This window comes from Onychostruthus taczanowskii, unplaced genomic scaffold, assembly GCF_017590055.1.
Source record: "Onychostruthus taczanowskii isolate IOZ18803 unplaced genomic scaffold, ASM1759005v1 scaffold8, whole genome shotgun sequence".
Lineage (NCBI taxonomy): Eukaryota > Metazoa > Chordata > Aves > Passeriformes > Passeridae > Onychostruthus > Onychostruthus taczanowskii.
Window position 1 is genome coordinate 8,329,218 of NW_024505892.1, and position 14,577 is coordinate 8,343,794.

General features: G+C 38.3%; 1 protein-coding gene across 2 annotated transcripts in view; it reads left to right on the forward strand.

The window, feature by feature from the left end:
* The window catches only part of ENPP1 (ectonucleotide pyrophosphatase/phosphodiesterase 1), a 52,792-nt gene that overhangs the window by 18,015 nt on the left and 20,200 nt on the right, over nt 1–14,577 (forward strand). The window contains exons 4-9 of one of the 2 annotated variants that reach the window (XM_041423756.1): nt 2,049–2,174; nt 2,344–2,404; nt 7,384–7,481; nt 11,003–11,082; nt 12,389–12,508; nt 13,621–13,730. In XM_041423756.1, coding sequence (XP_041279690.1) covers nt 2,049–2,174; nt 2,344–2,404; nt 7,384–7,481; nt 11,003–11,082; nt 12,389–12,508; nt 13,621–13,730 — 595 coding nt within the window. The remainder of the gene's footprint in view (nt 1–2,048; nt 2,175–2,343; nt 2,405–7,383; nt 7,482–11,002; nt 11,083–12,388; nt 12,509–13,620; nt 13,731–14,577) is intronic. The other variant, XM_041423757.1, reaches the window with a different exon arrangement.

Consider the following 14,577-nt stretch of genomic DNA (forward strand, 5'->3'; position numbering starts at 1 on the left):
GGTTTTGCCTTTATGCTTCAAAAGCTGCATTCCTTTTAGATAACTTTTTTTTCTTACTCTTCTTTATACACATTTGATTAATTTCTGGGTGAGACCACACTGATACATTTAAAATTCCAATATGGATGTTGAAAACCAAATGATTAAACTGAGCTCAGATCCCTGCTTCAGTTGACTGCTACTGAAAGGTCAAGTTACACATATATAGTTGATATATCCAGGTATATAATCATATCAGTTTTACTCTGTCTGTTTTATGACATCACTCCCCCTGAGTATAACGGTTCTTTAAAAACAAACTGGAGAGTCTGTCTTAGCATCTTAGCACTAGGATTATGAATGAATTCATTGGTGCTGTTTTTTGGGGTTTTTTTAAAATTAGACCTAACAGCAGTGGAGAATCAAATTCTAATTTCCCAGTAGTATCCTGTAACTAGAACCATAATAGATTGTTCTCTCTCTCATGGAAGTAGAGATCTATTTGATATTACTGGAATTTCTGAAAGTAATTACTGAAAGTGAGATCAACTGCCTGACAATGCTTTTAGGGATTTCTAATTGCTAGTCATGTATGAAAATCATTGAGTGTCTTCTGCTCAAACATTTAGATTTGGCTTCCATGTCTCTGTTAAGATCTTCACTTAAGTATTCACTCAGCTGGTAAATTCACTGGTGTTTATCCTCACTGAATGTAAAGGATTTATTTGTGTTTATGACTGTTAAGAAATCACAGAATCACAGAATCACAGAATATGCTGAGTTGGAAGGGACCCTTCAGAATGAAGTCCAACTTCTGGCCCTGCACAGGACATGCCAAGAGCCACACCATGTGTCTGAGAGTTATGCAAATGCTTCTTGAACTCTGTGAGGCTTGATGCTGTCACCATTCCCTGAGGATCTTTTTCCAGTGTCCAGCCACCTTCTGGGTGAAAAATCTTACAATAATACTTAACCTAAAGCTCACCTGATTCAACTTCATGCTCTTTCCTTGAGCTCTCTCACTAGTCATGAGAGTGAAGAGCTTGGTACCTGCTTATCTTCTCCTCTGCTTCCCCTCATGAGAATGTTGAAGGCTATAATGGAGCTTTTCCTCAGTCTCCTCTTCTCCAGGCTAAACAAACCAAGTGACCTCAGCTGCTCCTCATAAGGTTTCCCCTCCAGACCCTTCACCATCCTCATGGCCCTCCTTTGGGCACTTTTCTCATAGTTTAATACTTAAATTGTGGCACCCAAAACTGCCCCCGGCACTTGAGGCTGCCCCGGTGCAGGAGTGCCCTGCTCTGGCAGGACAATCCCCTCCCTTGCCCGTCTGGCCATGCTGTGCCTGATGCCCCCCAGGACAGGCTTGGCACTCCTGACTACCAGCGCACTGCTGATTCATGTTCAACCAGGACATCCAGGTCTTCAAATGATACAATGTACTGGAATATGCCATTCAGAAACGATCATTGTTCTCCAATAAAATCAGCAGTGGAGCTGAAGTCAATAGGTCTTCTGTGAGCTTATGTATAGAGTCTTAAATAATGGCAGTGATGCCTATGACTAAGAGGTGCTGAAAGAGGCTGGAGTGCCTGATGATGACTGGTAAAATCCACTGTGACTTCAGATGCAAGTCAGAATAAATTAATGCTGCTCACTGTTTTCTAGGCATTCCAAATTCAGATAATTTTTTTTTCTGATGGAGTTTTTGGGAATTTTTCTATAGTATGACCTTACCAAATTAAACCCACATAAATTACCATATTTCAGGAGATCTGTAAAATAGATTCTTTCTGACCTGTGGTATTTATATCCATATGCTGCATAGATGTGTTCAGATGACTGTGCTCTTGGATATTTAGTCATGGGTGTTCCTATTTCCTGAAGTGCCCAAGTTTGTGATACCATGCATGTATGAGATAACTCATTATCGCTATTACACCTGAGAACTATTTCTCAGTGAGTAGAGATTTGAGACTGAACTTAACACTTGCTTTATTAGTTCTGGACTTACAGCAGTATTAATGTATTAATCATTGTGCTGTCTTTCTCTCTCACCCGTTTTTTAGCCCACATATGGACCTGCAATAAATTCAGGTGTGGAGAAAAGAGGCGACTAGAATATCATTGTTCCTGTTCAGATGATTGTGTGGAAAACAACGATTGCTGTGTTAATTATCAAGCTGTTTGTAAAGGTAAGTATCATCAACAAATTACTACCCTTTCTCATATGTACCTATATTTGTATAGAAAGAGCAAGAACATAATATGACTTTAAAAGCATCCAGTAACATGAAAAAAACCTTGCATCTATCAGTAAGAATGTACTGTCTTAAAAAATGAATTGCACTCATTTGTTTTAAGGAGAGGCAAGCTGGGTTGAAGAAGAGTGTGAGAACATTACTGAACCTCAGTGTCCGAAAGGGTGAGGAAATTTTATATTTGCATAGCTCTGCTCTTTGCTTGCGTTTCATTTTTGAGATTGTTTTCCCTGCTGTGCCTTCCTGGGACCTGCTTGCCTTTTACGCACACAGTGAAAGCAGCTGCCAGACAGAGATGAACCCCTGTTCAGCCAACATTTGTTGGTGCTTACTAACACATCAGGTTGCTCTGTCTCAACACTTGCTTGACTTGCAACATGTGCCTATTCCTCAGTCCTGGTGTTTCTCACAGATATGTGTGCCCTGGACAACTCTGCCTGGTTGCCAGTCATATTATTGACCTACATGTGCTACAATACCCACCATTCCAAATATTTTGGGACCCGTCCAGCAATCTTAGACTCCTGTCTCCCTCCCTTGTCTATTTAAAAGACCTTTCCAATACCTTGCATTTTCCAGCCTCAGGACTCCAAATTGTGGGCAGATCTGTGTTCCAGCTCCACCAGGAGTGGGACAGCACTATTTGCAAGCTGTCTGAATTACTTTCTTTAAAAGGTGTAAAGTGCCATGGGATCCTTTTATCCTCTGGCTCAGCTCCACATTGGGCCTGCTCCTGCAAGTTATGTATACAGTGTGTAAGGAATGACTCATGTGGTTTATGGCATCAGCACTCAGGCTTGAATAGTACAGCAAAGCTCCCAGCCAGGAAAGAAAGCTTGTATTACTTGAATTGTTTTTGCTATGGGATCTTCTAACTAAGTTTGTAATTACATTTGACTATTAACTATGATTGTATGTCTAAGCTGTCAATAGAAGTGACTTTAATTCTAGATTGATTTATGTTCTAGTAGTGAATACTTGCTTGACATGTTATGAGACATGTTATGGGACAACTACATTCTTGTCTGACAAGTATCAAAAAATACACACCTTTTTATTTTGATTTTGAAATTATACTGCAGTGGGATATTTCTAGTAAAGTAAAACCATTTTATTTTGTTCTTATGTTATTACATTTTTGACGTAAGATATATAAATCATGCTATTTTTATTCATTGGGGTTATAATACTGTCAAACAGAATACAAAATATTTCCATGTGAAATATTTCATACCAATTGAGTACCCTCCACTCTGATTCAGAGCACTAACAGTTGTTGACATGTCAGAACCTTCATCAGGACAGAAACTGGAGCTTCTGTTCAGCTTGTTGTCCAAGTCCGCAGTAATCCCCTGTGTAGGAAGCTGGTAGCCAGGCACTTCTTGAAGTTTTTGTCGTTGAATTTTTTTCTGAGTTGAGGAGCCATTTGGAACTTCTTGCTGGGAACAGAGTCTACAATGGTGATTTCTCTAACACAGGGTTAGGAAGCTTTGCCCCCAAGAGGTTGGTAAACAAAGAAGAGTCTTGTGCAGATCCACAGTCACAGTCAAAGTTACTGACGCAAGTGCTGTAGGGCAACTCCTGTCGGTTAACTTGTTTTTAGGGTTTTTTCTTTGTTTTTTTCTGTTCAGCTCATGAAAGGGATACATAGTTACTCCTCTAAAATTGTTTTAATCCTGGTAACCCCCAAAATGTTGCAATAAAACCCAGCCCAGGAAAGGGTGATGTGTGGTCAAAGTTGAATCAAGCAGTGTTGACTGAAGGTTCATCTTGGACTATTAGCACACAAGCCTCTCCCAAAAGTAACAACTCTGTAAACAATCCGCTTCTTCCTATGCTGTGTAGTAGTCAGTAGTGCAGGTGAATTTAGTTGCAGTGCTCTTTTTGAGACTTCAGGGTATCAATTCTGATTCTGTGCATAGCATATTTCGTGGGTTCCAATTGCTGGTTTTATTCTGTTTTAGTTTTAGCTGAGTTTTAGCTGTTCCTGTGGTGCAGAATAGACAAAAGATGACACAGCATTCAATGAGGTGCTTAATCTGAGAAATCCCACTGATTTCAGTGAGATGAACTGCTCACTGATTTCACTGATCAACAACTTAATTTTAAGTACACAACTAAGTCTTTTCAAAACTGGGTTCTGTATTGTTTAATAGGATTATAAAGTTAATAGGCTATAAGATCTCAGGAGTGATCTAATCATTCCCACTGTTCTAGGAGTGAAATAATACTAATTCAAACCTACTTAAGCAGTTTATCCTAGTACTTACATAGATGCCTTTACTGATGACTTTTTGCTGTCTTTTTGTCCTCATGTCTTCTTCTGTACTTCAGACCTATTACTATTTGTCCTATCTTCATTGAGTTGTAAGAGCATCTGATTACTTTCCTCTTTGCTGATCTCTCTTTATATCTGGAGATTGCTCTTATGCCTCCTGTTGAGGCTTTCTGTACATTTAGTGGAAAAGAAAACATTTCCTCCTGTGCTTTATGGTTGTATATAGGCAGTATGAATGTGTGTGGGATGAGAAGTCTTCTGGGTATTACATTAAGCTTTTCAAGGGAGCTTTCTTTCCTTCCTATTTTGTTTTCTTTCTCTTTCTTTTAATTATGGTCTAACCTGCCTGCAGTGAGGGAGGCCAACTTGGCAATGTGTTCCATGGTTCTGGCCTCTTGATCATCCAGACTGGTGAACCTACTGGACCACAGCAAGCCTGTGTTGCCTGCATAATGTTTCCATAGAAGCCAGTTTATAGGAGGGGATAATTGCTACTGCATTTCCTTCAGTTTGGAGTCAGGATGTGACTGTGGCATACCTATTTATCCAAGAGCTGTGAAACGCTCTTGTCTTACTGTTTGGACACAGCCAGCATGAATCACCAACAGGACCAAAATTTGAGCCTCCCAGGCTTGCTTGCTCATGGCAGCCCATTCATTAAGTAGCAAGTGCAGTCTTGGCCACTGACAGGAAAAATGCGTGGAAGTGGCTGATATACCTCAGAATGGAGCTTGGGTCGATTTGTCAGGGGATTTTACTGGAGCTGTTCCAAAGAGAGTGCAGTTTAACACGGTCTGTCATGCTTTGCTTCCCTGAGCACTAGGGCAGATCACTAAATATATGACTTTTGGCATGAGTAGAGATAGAAGAAGTGAAATGGGCAATTGCCCTCATTGTGGCAATGGCCTATTTTGCCAAGTTTAATTTTACATGTGCGAAGGGGTCGGTAGCTAGATTTGCAGACAACCAAAACATGTATTTAACAGTTGGTTTACTTGTAAATGCCAAACCAGAAACAGTTGCGTAAAGTCCCTTTCTAAGTGCTTGTTTTAAGTTTGGTGGGGTTTTCTGGTTTTGGTTTGTTTTTTTCTTTTTTTTTTTTTAAGTTAGACTTGTTGGTAAGTAATATTGAACAGCCTTTGCCTCAAAGTTCACATTTTATTGCACAGAACTTTGCAGTGACCATTTTTAGACGTGGAGAAGGTATTTCTGCAAAACTTGCAGAGATCAGAATCCGTGGTGCAAAAATATACTTGTAATATGGGCAAAGGTAGTGCATAAAGTTTCCTTACTGTGTTCTGCCATATGACTTTAGTTTTGACCTGAAAATTACTCATTTCTTGTTCCCACCTGTGCCATATAAATTAAAAAGCAGGCTACAAACATACATCTTAGAAATGCATCTAAATGTTTTGTTCTGTCTGGGATATAGGGTAGGCTATGTGATAATTCTGACTAATGAAATTCTTTTGGCTGAACTGTCATCCAAATTGTTCATTAAAATTTTCTTAAGATGGACATGTTTTGGTTGCCTGACTATTCCTTACTTTAATATAGTTACATTTGTTTGACTGACACACAGCTTATAAATGTTTCATTTGTAAATGGCTCTTCAGCTTTCTTTTGTGGCGTACATCACTAAAGAAATTGTCAACACTTCATAAATAATATTTGTCTTCTATCCTTGCTGTTTTATTTTTGGAAACTAGAGTATAACAAAGTTTTAAAAAAGTAAATATAAAAAGGGAAAATGAGCTGGCAATAAACCAATATATTAATATTATAATATTATAAATAGTAAATTGTTTTATGAAATTCCGTATTTTCAATAGTTATTGCTGCCCAGCAGTAATTTTTTTTTTCAGTCTCACATGCCCTCATGTCTATAGGTCAAACACAGGGTATGTTTTCTTCAAGGAAGAAGTTACTGATGTTACAGAAGTTACTATTCCTGTCTGTGATGCAATGTTTTAAGTACTTACAGTTGGAGAGAAATTGTTTGAACAGGGCTGAATTTGGGAGCAAGTCAAGACTGGAAAACATGGGTCCTGTGGAGACTGGAAGGGGAGATTTTGTTTTTGTTGGTTCCAGTGAAATCAGTATCTGGCTTTATCTGTCAAGTTCCTAGCAGAAATGCTGTTACAGTGTTTCCAGTCACAGGGCCACATTTTTGAGTTTGGAGATGGGTAGGACTTCTGGGGCAGTAAGCAAGTTCTTTTTGGTTGGATAATCTTTGTAAGATGAGAGGAAAAGTATGTATTTTAGTTGCTGATTTAACATACCCTGTACGTTAGACTTGCTTACAGTTCTGTGCACTATATATGTGCACTATATATATATATATATATATATATATGTATATAAACAATCCTTTTTTTTTCATCTAGGTTACAGGTTGTTGAGGAGGAAAGTGAATAAAGGAAAGTTTGGCTTTGCATTGCCTTGTTTCTTTCCCTGCTCTTAGCTTGGAATGGGAGAATGGGGTTGGAGGGGTTGAGTGTAGCTTCAGTGGGACTGATTTAAAGATAAGGAGTAGCAAATCCACCAGATGGATCACCTGAGCATGTTGGCTTGTTCACCTTAAAGGTGTGTTTGAAATCAGGCCTTGCCATGACTTTTCTGTGCATGCCCTGCTGCAGACCTCAGCCTCTTTGGGTGCAGATTGCTCTGCCAGCCTTCAAGCAGAGGGACCGGAGCAGTTTGCTCACCACTGTGCCAGCAAAATTTCTGCTGAGGAGGACTTCCTTGCCTGGCTTACAGCCTCATAATGAACATTCCCACAGTCTGGGCAAACTTTCTTGAAATTAGTGATAGGAAACTGTTTCTCAGAGTCTGTCTTTTAATATTCAGTTTCTGTTTGTTCAGATTTACCAAGTCTCCAGTGTTGCTATTTTCATTGGATGGCTTCAGAGCGGAATATTTGCAGACTTGGGGTGGACTTCTACCTGTTATTAGCAAATTACGTGAGTAGTTTCTTTGTCTAAGAACTATTATGATGTCTTACCTGAAAAAAACACAAATGCAGCTTTCCTCACTCTTTAAAATCCTCACTCTTCTGCCATGAATATGGAAGTTGTTGCCCTAAAGAACACCCATGCACAAAGAACTTCAGGTGTTGGAGAGTGGAAGGGCAAGAAAGAGAGGGCTTGAGGAAAGGGCCCTTTTGATTTTCATTGAAATCTTATAAGTTATAGCCCCTGTTATATTTAGGAGGTGGATTTTTTTTTTTTTTTTTTTTTTTTTTTTTTTTGCTGTGAGGTTATTATATTTCTTCAAAACAGAAGTAGATCCTTTTTACTCTGTAATACTTGTCATCTCATATTTAGGTGGAATGGCTTTGGAATATGAAAAGCATTTGATTATATTTGGAAAACGAAGACAGAGGAGGAATAGACTAAGAGGAGATGATATAGAAGGGCTGGTGGAAATGTAATGAATCCAGGAAAACCTTAATTTAGCAAACATTTCCAGAAGAAATATTCCCCAGCTTTTTTAGTGTCTTACTTGATTTGGTGGTGTCTAAATAATTTTAGTTACTTTTCCTGTTTCTGTTTTGGCTGCAGTCTGTAGAGAACTGATGATATTTCTTGTCTGAAAAATATGCCAATCTTCTTGACATTCCGAAATTACTACCTGGGGTGCCTGGTTTCAGTTTGACTAAAAATAAATCAGTAAAAATACTTGCTTTTTTACACAGTGGTTGTTACAACTTGAAGCATTCCAGAGGATAACAATTCGCAGATGTATCTGAGGTTTTGGGTTCCTTTTAGTTTTGTTCCGTGCTAGAATAAAATAAGATATTTGCAAAGTTTTCATTAGACGCAGTTATAAAAAATTTAAACCGGACAAAATTTCTGGGACATTTCTAGGAGAGGCTAGCTCGTACAAATTATTCTAGCTCTGCCTGAGATACAAGATAGAAATGTCACAAAGCATGTGTAGGACCTCCAGTCTGCAGTATCCACTTACACATGTGAAGTTTCTTCATTCTTTGGTCTGGATAGACTACAGTGGAACTTCTCTCATTGACTTCTATAATTAACTTGCACTTCTCTTTGCACTGAGCCTATGACAAAATCTGACCACTAAGAAATACAAATACATTTGTATCTTCATCAAAGTCATTTCACTTCTCCACAGTGACAAGGTTTTTTATGGTCAAAACGTATATTTTTAAAATATTCTAATACCAGAATGCCTAATAATGCATGTTTTATATCCAAAAAAATACTTGTCCCAGTCTGGGGGCAAGTATTAATTCTGCATTATGCTTATGGTTCTAAAGTACTCTGGATCATTCTTTGGTAATATGCTAGAAGGGCTTTGCTATACACTGTGCTATGGAATCTTCAGCTTTCTTCTTTTTTCTCTCATAGTAAAAATTTGGTGAAATGCTCAGATAAAGCAAATTTTCTTTAGTAAGAGAAAAATATTCTCATTAATGAAATTTGGTGTCCCTAAGGAGGGACTGTGGCTTCAAATCTCTTATGTGCTTTATGTTCCATGTGTCCAAAAATGGTGGAAGCAGTCATATTGTAAAAATAAACTAATATATGAGTTAGTAAATACTCCTGCAGGACTTCAGTGTTCAGAAAAGGGTAATGAAATCTATTTCTCTGTGTAGACAGGTAACAATAGTGAATAAATTGCTTAACTATTGCAGAAAAATTGTATTAAATAATTTTAGAGTTCACAGCTGTCCATTTATAGAACTATTAAATTTTCAAAAAGAGTTTAAGAATGACAGCACTTACAGAGCAGTGAACAGCTAGTCACATTCAGTAACTTATGGGACTGCCTGGTTCTGTGTTAAATTAGAACTGTGCTAAATGCCTGGATTTTCATCTTCAAAGCATTTGATGACAAGGGTAGAATTCCAGTAGATAAAAATATTGCCATTATTTGGTCCTGTTAATTCAGCCATGCTTACAGTGATATTTTGGTGTCGTCTTGGAGAAATCTGTCAGAGTAGATGCCTGTAAGACTATCATAATTTCACTTTTGCCATGCTTTGTTATACATTTGCTCTTCCTGCTATTTGAAAGATGAACAATTCAGCATGGAGCTGAGGGATTTTAGTGAATCCAGGAATAGTCTTGCTGGGCACGTGTGGTGTTCAGAGAAGACGTTTTCATATACAATTACGCTGTGGTATTTTAAGTTTTAGATAAATGATCCTTTTGTCTTAAAACATCTTTATCTAATCCAATGAGCCACAAAGAATACTGATAACTCTGGTGGAAAGTCCTACCAAAACCCCCCTAGGATTCTTGGCAAAACTTTTTAAGTGTGTTTCTCTATTACTTTAAAAAGCAAAGCAAAACAAAACAAAACAAGCCAACCTCCCCAGACACCCACACCAAAAAACTAAGATTTTGGAAGACAGTCTCAACAACAGATTTGGAAGTAGTTGAAATGTGCTAGGTGTTTTCCAGTAATAAAAGAAGATACAAGTGATTATTAGTTACTTATAGAATGCAAGTGTGGGAGGTGAAGCCTGTGTGACTTGAGAGGAATTCTTTTTCTGGCCTGGCTTCTTTTATCCTCATTAGCTGAAATGTGTTATTTCAACTGAAATCTAATTGAAGCCCTAATCCAATGAGTTCAAAGTGCCTTGATGCAACACCTCCTATGTTATGAATCCTTTAATTTCTATTCTATTTATATTATGTGTAATTACACAGAGTCAGTGAAGATGTTGCAGTGATGTTCGCCTTATAGGGTCATTAGTTTCGGTTCTGTAGCATCTGTTGAAGCAGTTTTGGTATTTTTTAAGTTGTCATGAAAACCTTTTTTTTTCTTTCTGAAAATTTAGGCCCACTCATTTGCTGATAGAAATTTAGACCCCTTAAATAAGGTTTGCCAGCTGTTTTGGCCTTACTAATGCTTCTTCATACTAGCAAATACTGTATGCTAATCTCCCTAAAGCCATATGATTTGTATATTGAGATAAAGAAAACTTTGACATACATCCTAGAATAAGGGCTTATTTTTTATATTTTAAAAGCCCCACAAACAAGAAAGGAACATTGAAAAACAAGCAATAATTTGACAGATGGCTTAGAGAGCCAGGCACCACTGTGTCAGTGGCCACTTCACCTCTCCTCTGGGAGCACCCAGGGTTAAGTGTCTGGTTGGTCTCAAGGTGCTGACTGCATTTACTGCATAACAGGGCAACTTTGGAGGGTGTGATTTCTTTCATTTTTCATTCTTATCTGGACATACTTTTCACAAAGGCTGTAGGTTTTGCTCATGTGACCATTGCAGTCAGCCATTAGGAATGTATAAAATTTGTGTTAATAGGCTTTTAGTCAGCTTGTAAATGAATATGGGAAGAAAAGTCCACAATTTTGAAGACTGAAAACTTTCTGGAAATATGTTATGTTGGTTTTGGGTTTTTTTAATAGCTATACATTGTCTTGAGAGAAACTTGCAAGATTTTTATTTCAGTAATTTTGCTGACTCTCTTTGTTACTTCCTCTAGAGAAATGTGGAACATACACTTCAAGTATGAGACCAGTGTATCCTTCAAAAACCTTTCCCAACCATTACTCCATTGTCACAGTAAGAATTCTTGTATAATATGTTTCCACTACTGTTCATTATCAAGTTTTCTCCAAGGGAATAGTATATTTTGATGCATTATTAAAATAATTTGCTTTCCCTTCAGAACAGGAAAAATTATGTATTATATTTATGTAACTTAGGTTAACAGCTGTTATATAACACTACAGCTAAGTGGCCAGATCTAATGTTAGTAAATCCAGTCCTTCCAAGAGTAGCTGTGAAAAATCCTGTATAGCCAAAAGGTTCCATCACTTTACAACTCCTCATTTGTGTAACTATTTCCACTAAATTGCAGTTTCCTCTCTTGGAGTGGGAGCAACCTAACTGCTTTAAGTTGCCAACCTTATTCCACTTCATTAAAGTAGCCTGGCATGATGAAAAGAAGGGTATGAAATGAGAGGAAAGATTTGAGCATCATGCTGATAGTGGCTCTGTGTGATGGACTGTACCTAAGCCTGCATAGAAATGTCACAAAGCTGATATTGTAAATTTGACACTTCTTGCATGTAGGAGGAAAAAGAAAAATTGAGGTTCTCAACACAAATGCAGGGCTCGAATCCAGGACATCCTGTTTAGTTTCATCATGCCAAAACTAAAATTCAATCAAATACTAGGATCTGCACTTTCTTATCTTCCCAGTTTGTCAAGACCTTTGGTGGGAGCACAAGGTCAGGAATGAGGTGCTTAATTGTGTAATCCTGACAAATCTCCATGACTGAATATGCAGCTAAGAGTCCTTAGTCATGCCCAGCAACCATGTGAGGTGTACAGTGCAGAGCTTTATCTCCACTCCTCATTTTTGTGAAAAGTAGCAAGGTCCTAATCGTGGTGGTGCTTTATCCCTGATAAATGTAAAAAGAAGCTAGTCTGATTAAAGAGAGAGCACAAAGTCTGCTAAAACTAACCAAGACCTGGTACCTGCACTTCTTTGACTGCTCATGTAATGGTTTTCTAGAGCTAGAGCTTTTGCTCATGTGATGGAGGTCTAGCATAGATGATTGCTTTGTCTTTGGTACTAAAGATACAACAAATGTGTGAACTCAAACACTGTCTTTCAGTTGGATCCCAAAGGACAGTGCCTAATATTTTTTAACTCTCACTGAGAAGCAAATAAGGGTGGGAAGGTAGGGCTTGGATGCAATGAGAGATGATGCTGCTAAATTTGGCTCCTGAGCTACTGGTGGAGTAGAAGTCGCCAGCAGAGTGACTATTCAATGGATACATTTGTCTAAAGGACGTGTTTGAGTCGCTGGAAGGTTCTTTTTCTTTAGAGCATTGCAACAAAGCATACTCTCAATTACAGGGGCTGTATCCTGAATCTCACGGTATAATTGATAACAAGATGTATGACCCCAAAAGAAATGCATCCTTCACCCTTAAAAGTGAGGAGAAGTTTAATCCACAGTGGTACCAAGGCCAGCCTGTAAGTATTAATACCCTTCTGAGAATGTACATCACCCTGTTATGTTACTTAATATGGCTTGGGTGCATAGTGATGTTGAAAGAGGACAGAGGGTAGTTCTAAGTCAGCCAAGAAGCGTTACTCAGCACCACTAGGAAGTGCTAGAGCTGCAAAATAACAAATGAAACAAAATGTAACAGCTTTTGTTGAACTTAAATGGAATTTTCCCCAAGGAGAATGCTAGCTCAAAATAGCTAATATAGCTACCAGATTTTCATCTGTTTTTAACATGAGTGGGCTTGCAGTTAACTTCTGTGAGGAAATCAGCAGACCAATAAGATTGAGTAATAAGAAACAATAATAAAGGTTTATGCTCTGCTTAAATTACTTATAAGTCTAAAGATGTGCTTTTAAAAGAAATTATCTCAGCTCGATCATATACCTATGGCAGAACTGATGAGATTGCCATGAAAATGAAGTGGCATGGAAAAATTTAAATGAGCACTAGCCTGAAAAATAGCAAGGGACCAGATGTAACTGTTTAATATATGCGGAAGACTGGGGGTTTTTTGGTTGTTGTTTGTTTTGTTTTGTTTGTTTGTTTGTTTGTTTTTCCTTGTAACCAGAACACACAGGTGTAGAACTTGCAGGCCACTGAGAATAGAGTGATGTACGAGTTAGGCAGGAAGCATGCAGAAGGCATAAATCTGTAAACCATGAGAGCAGCAGTAAAATCAAAAGGACTGACCAAAATGCTGTTTCCATATGTCAAGAGTGTGTGGGACATTGGTCCTTGGAATATTGCCACCCCTTCTTTTGTCACTGCTTTTGAGACATTTCCCGTTCCTGGCGTTCAGCTGTGGCTCTACTGTTGCATTTCTGCTAATGCTTCCTACCTCTGTCCTGGCTCTCCGTGGCATTGCAGCAGCAGGGATGCGGGTGATTGCCACAAGGAATCAGCCTCCCAAGTGTAGCTGCAGATACAATGGCAGGCAAGATGGACTGGAGTGCTGTGTGTAACAGTTGGTTTCTGATCTCGCCGAAGGGTGTGCAGTTGGTCAGGGGCGGTGGGCCTGGCAGTCTCTCAGCCGATTCGGTGACGGGCGCTAACAATGGCGAATGTTCTCCGGCAGATTTGGCTCACCGCCATGTACCAAGGGCTGAAAGCAGGGACCTTCTTCTGGCCTGGGTCTGATGTAGCAGTGAATGGAACCTTTCCAAACCTGTATGAAATATACAATAGGTATGTAAATGCCTTTCTCTTGGAGGAATATTTGACTTTAATGATTGCAGTGGGACAGATGCCAGAGAAAGCATACCTTTTTTCCCTTCTTTTTTAAATAATTTTGTGGAAATGGGGAAAAAAGGCTAGGATCCAATTAACTTTGTTTCAGTATAATGTAGAGCCTTTGTTTAATTATCTTTTCATTCCTCAAGAAATATTTTAATGGTAAGATGTGTAAAAAGCATAACCAGCTTTGAAGCTCTAGTGCTTTACTCTATTTATACAAACCTTTTGAGGCTGGTGTAGAATATTTCAATATAAACTTCTCATGAGTGAATGGATAAGTGAATGATGATGTGATATTGTCTATGGAAACTAAAGTTTTACTGTGGACTTTGGTAAGCTGTTCCAATTTAAAATTATTTTCATTGCAGATTTTGAAAATATTAAGGCACTCATATTTTAGTCAGTGATTGCTCTTCACTGCAATTAAACATTTTCTGCTTAATGAAAATGTTTATCACCATTTATTTTATAATCTCAAATCTTGCCCAAGAAATCAGGCTTCTCATTTCTATTTTAGGATTATTTTCTGTTCTTACACCCTTCATACAGGATGGAATTTTTGACTCTTGATTTGCTGCCTATATTTTCTTCCCTAGGAACCGATGATGCACTGTTACTTGAACTTGTGTTAAACACTGAATACTTACTTTGTGGGTGCCTAGTGTTGTTAAAGGTCAACGTGCTTATTGTTGGTCTACTTCAGTAATTGATGCAGGGATCTACTTTGTAACCTAGTATGAGAAAATTTTATTCAACCTATTTAAATTTAAAATACCCAATCCCACTCCTAAACCAGGAA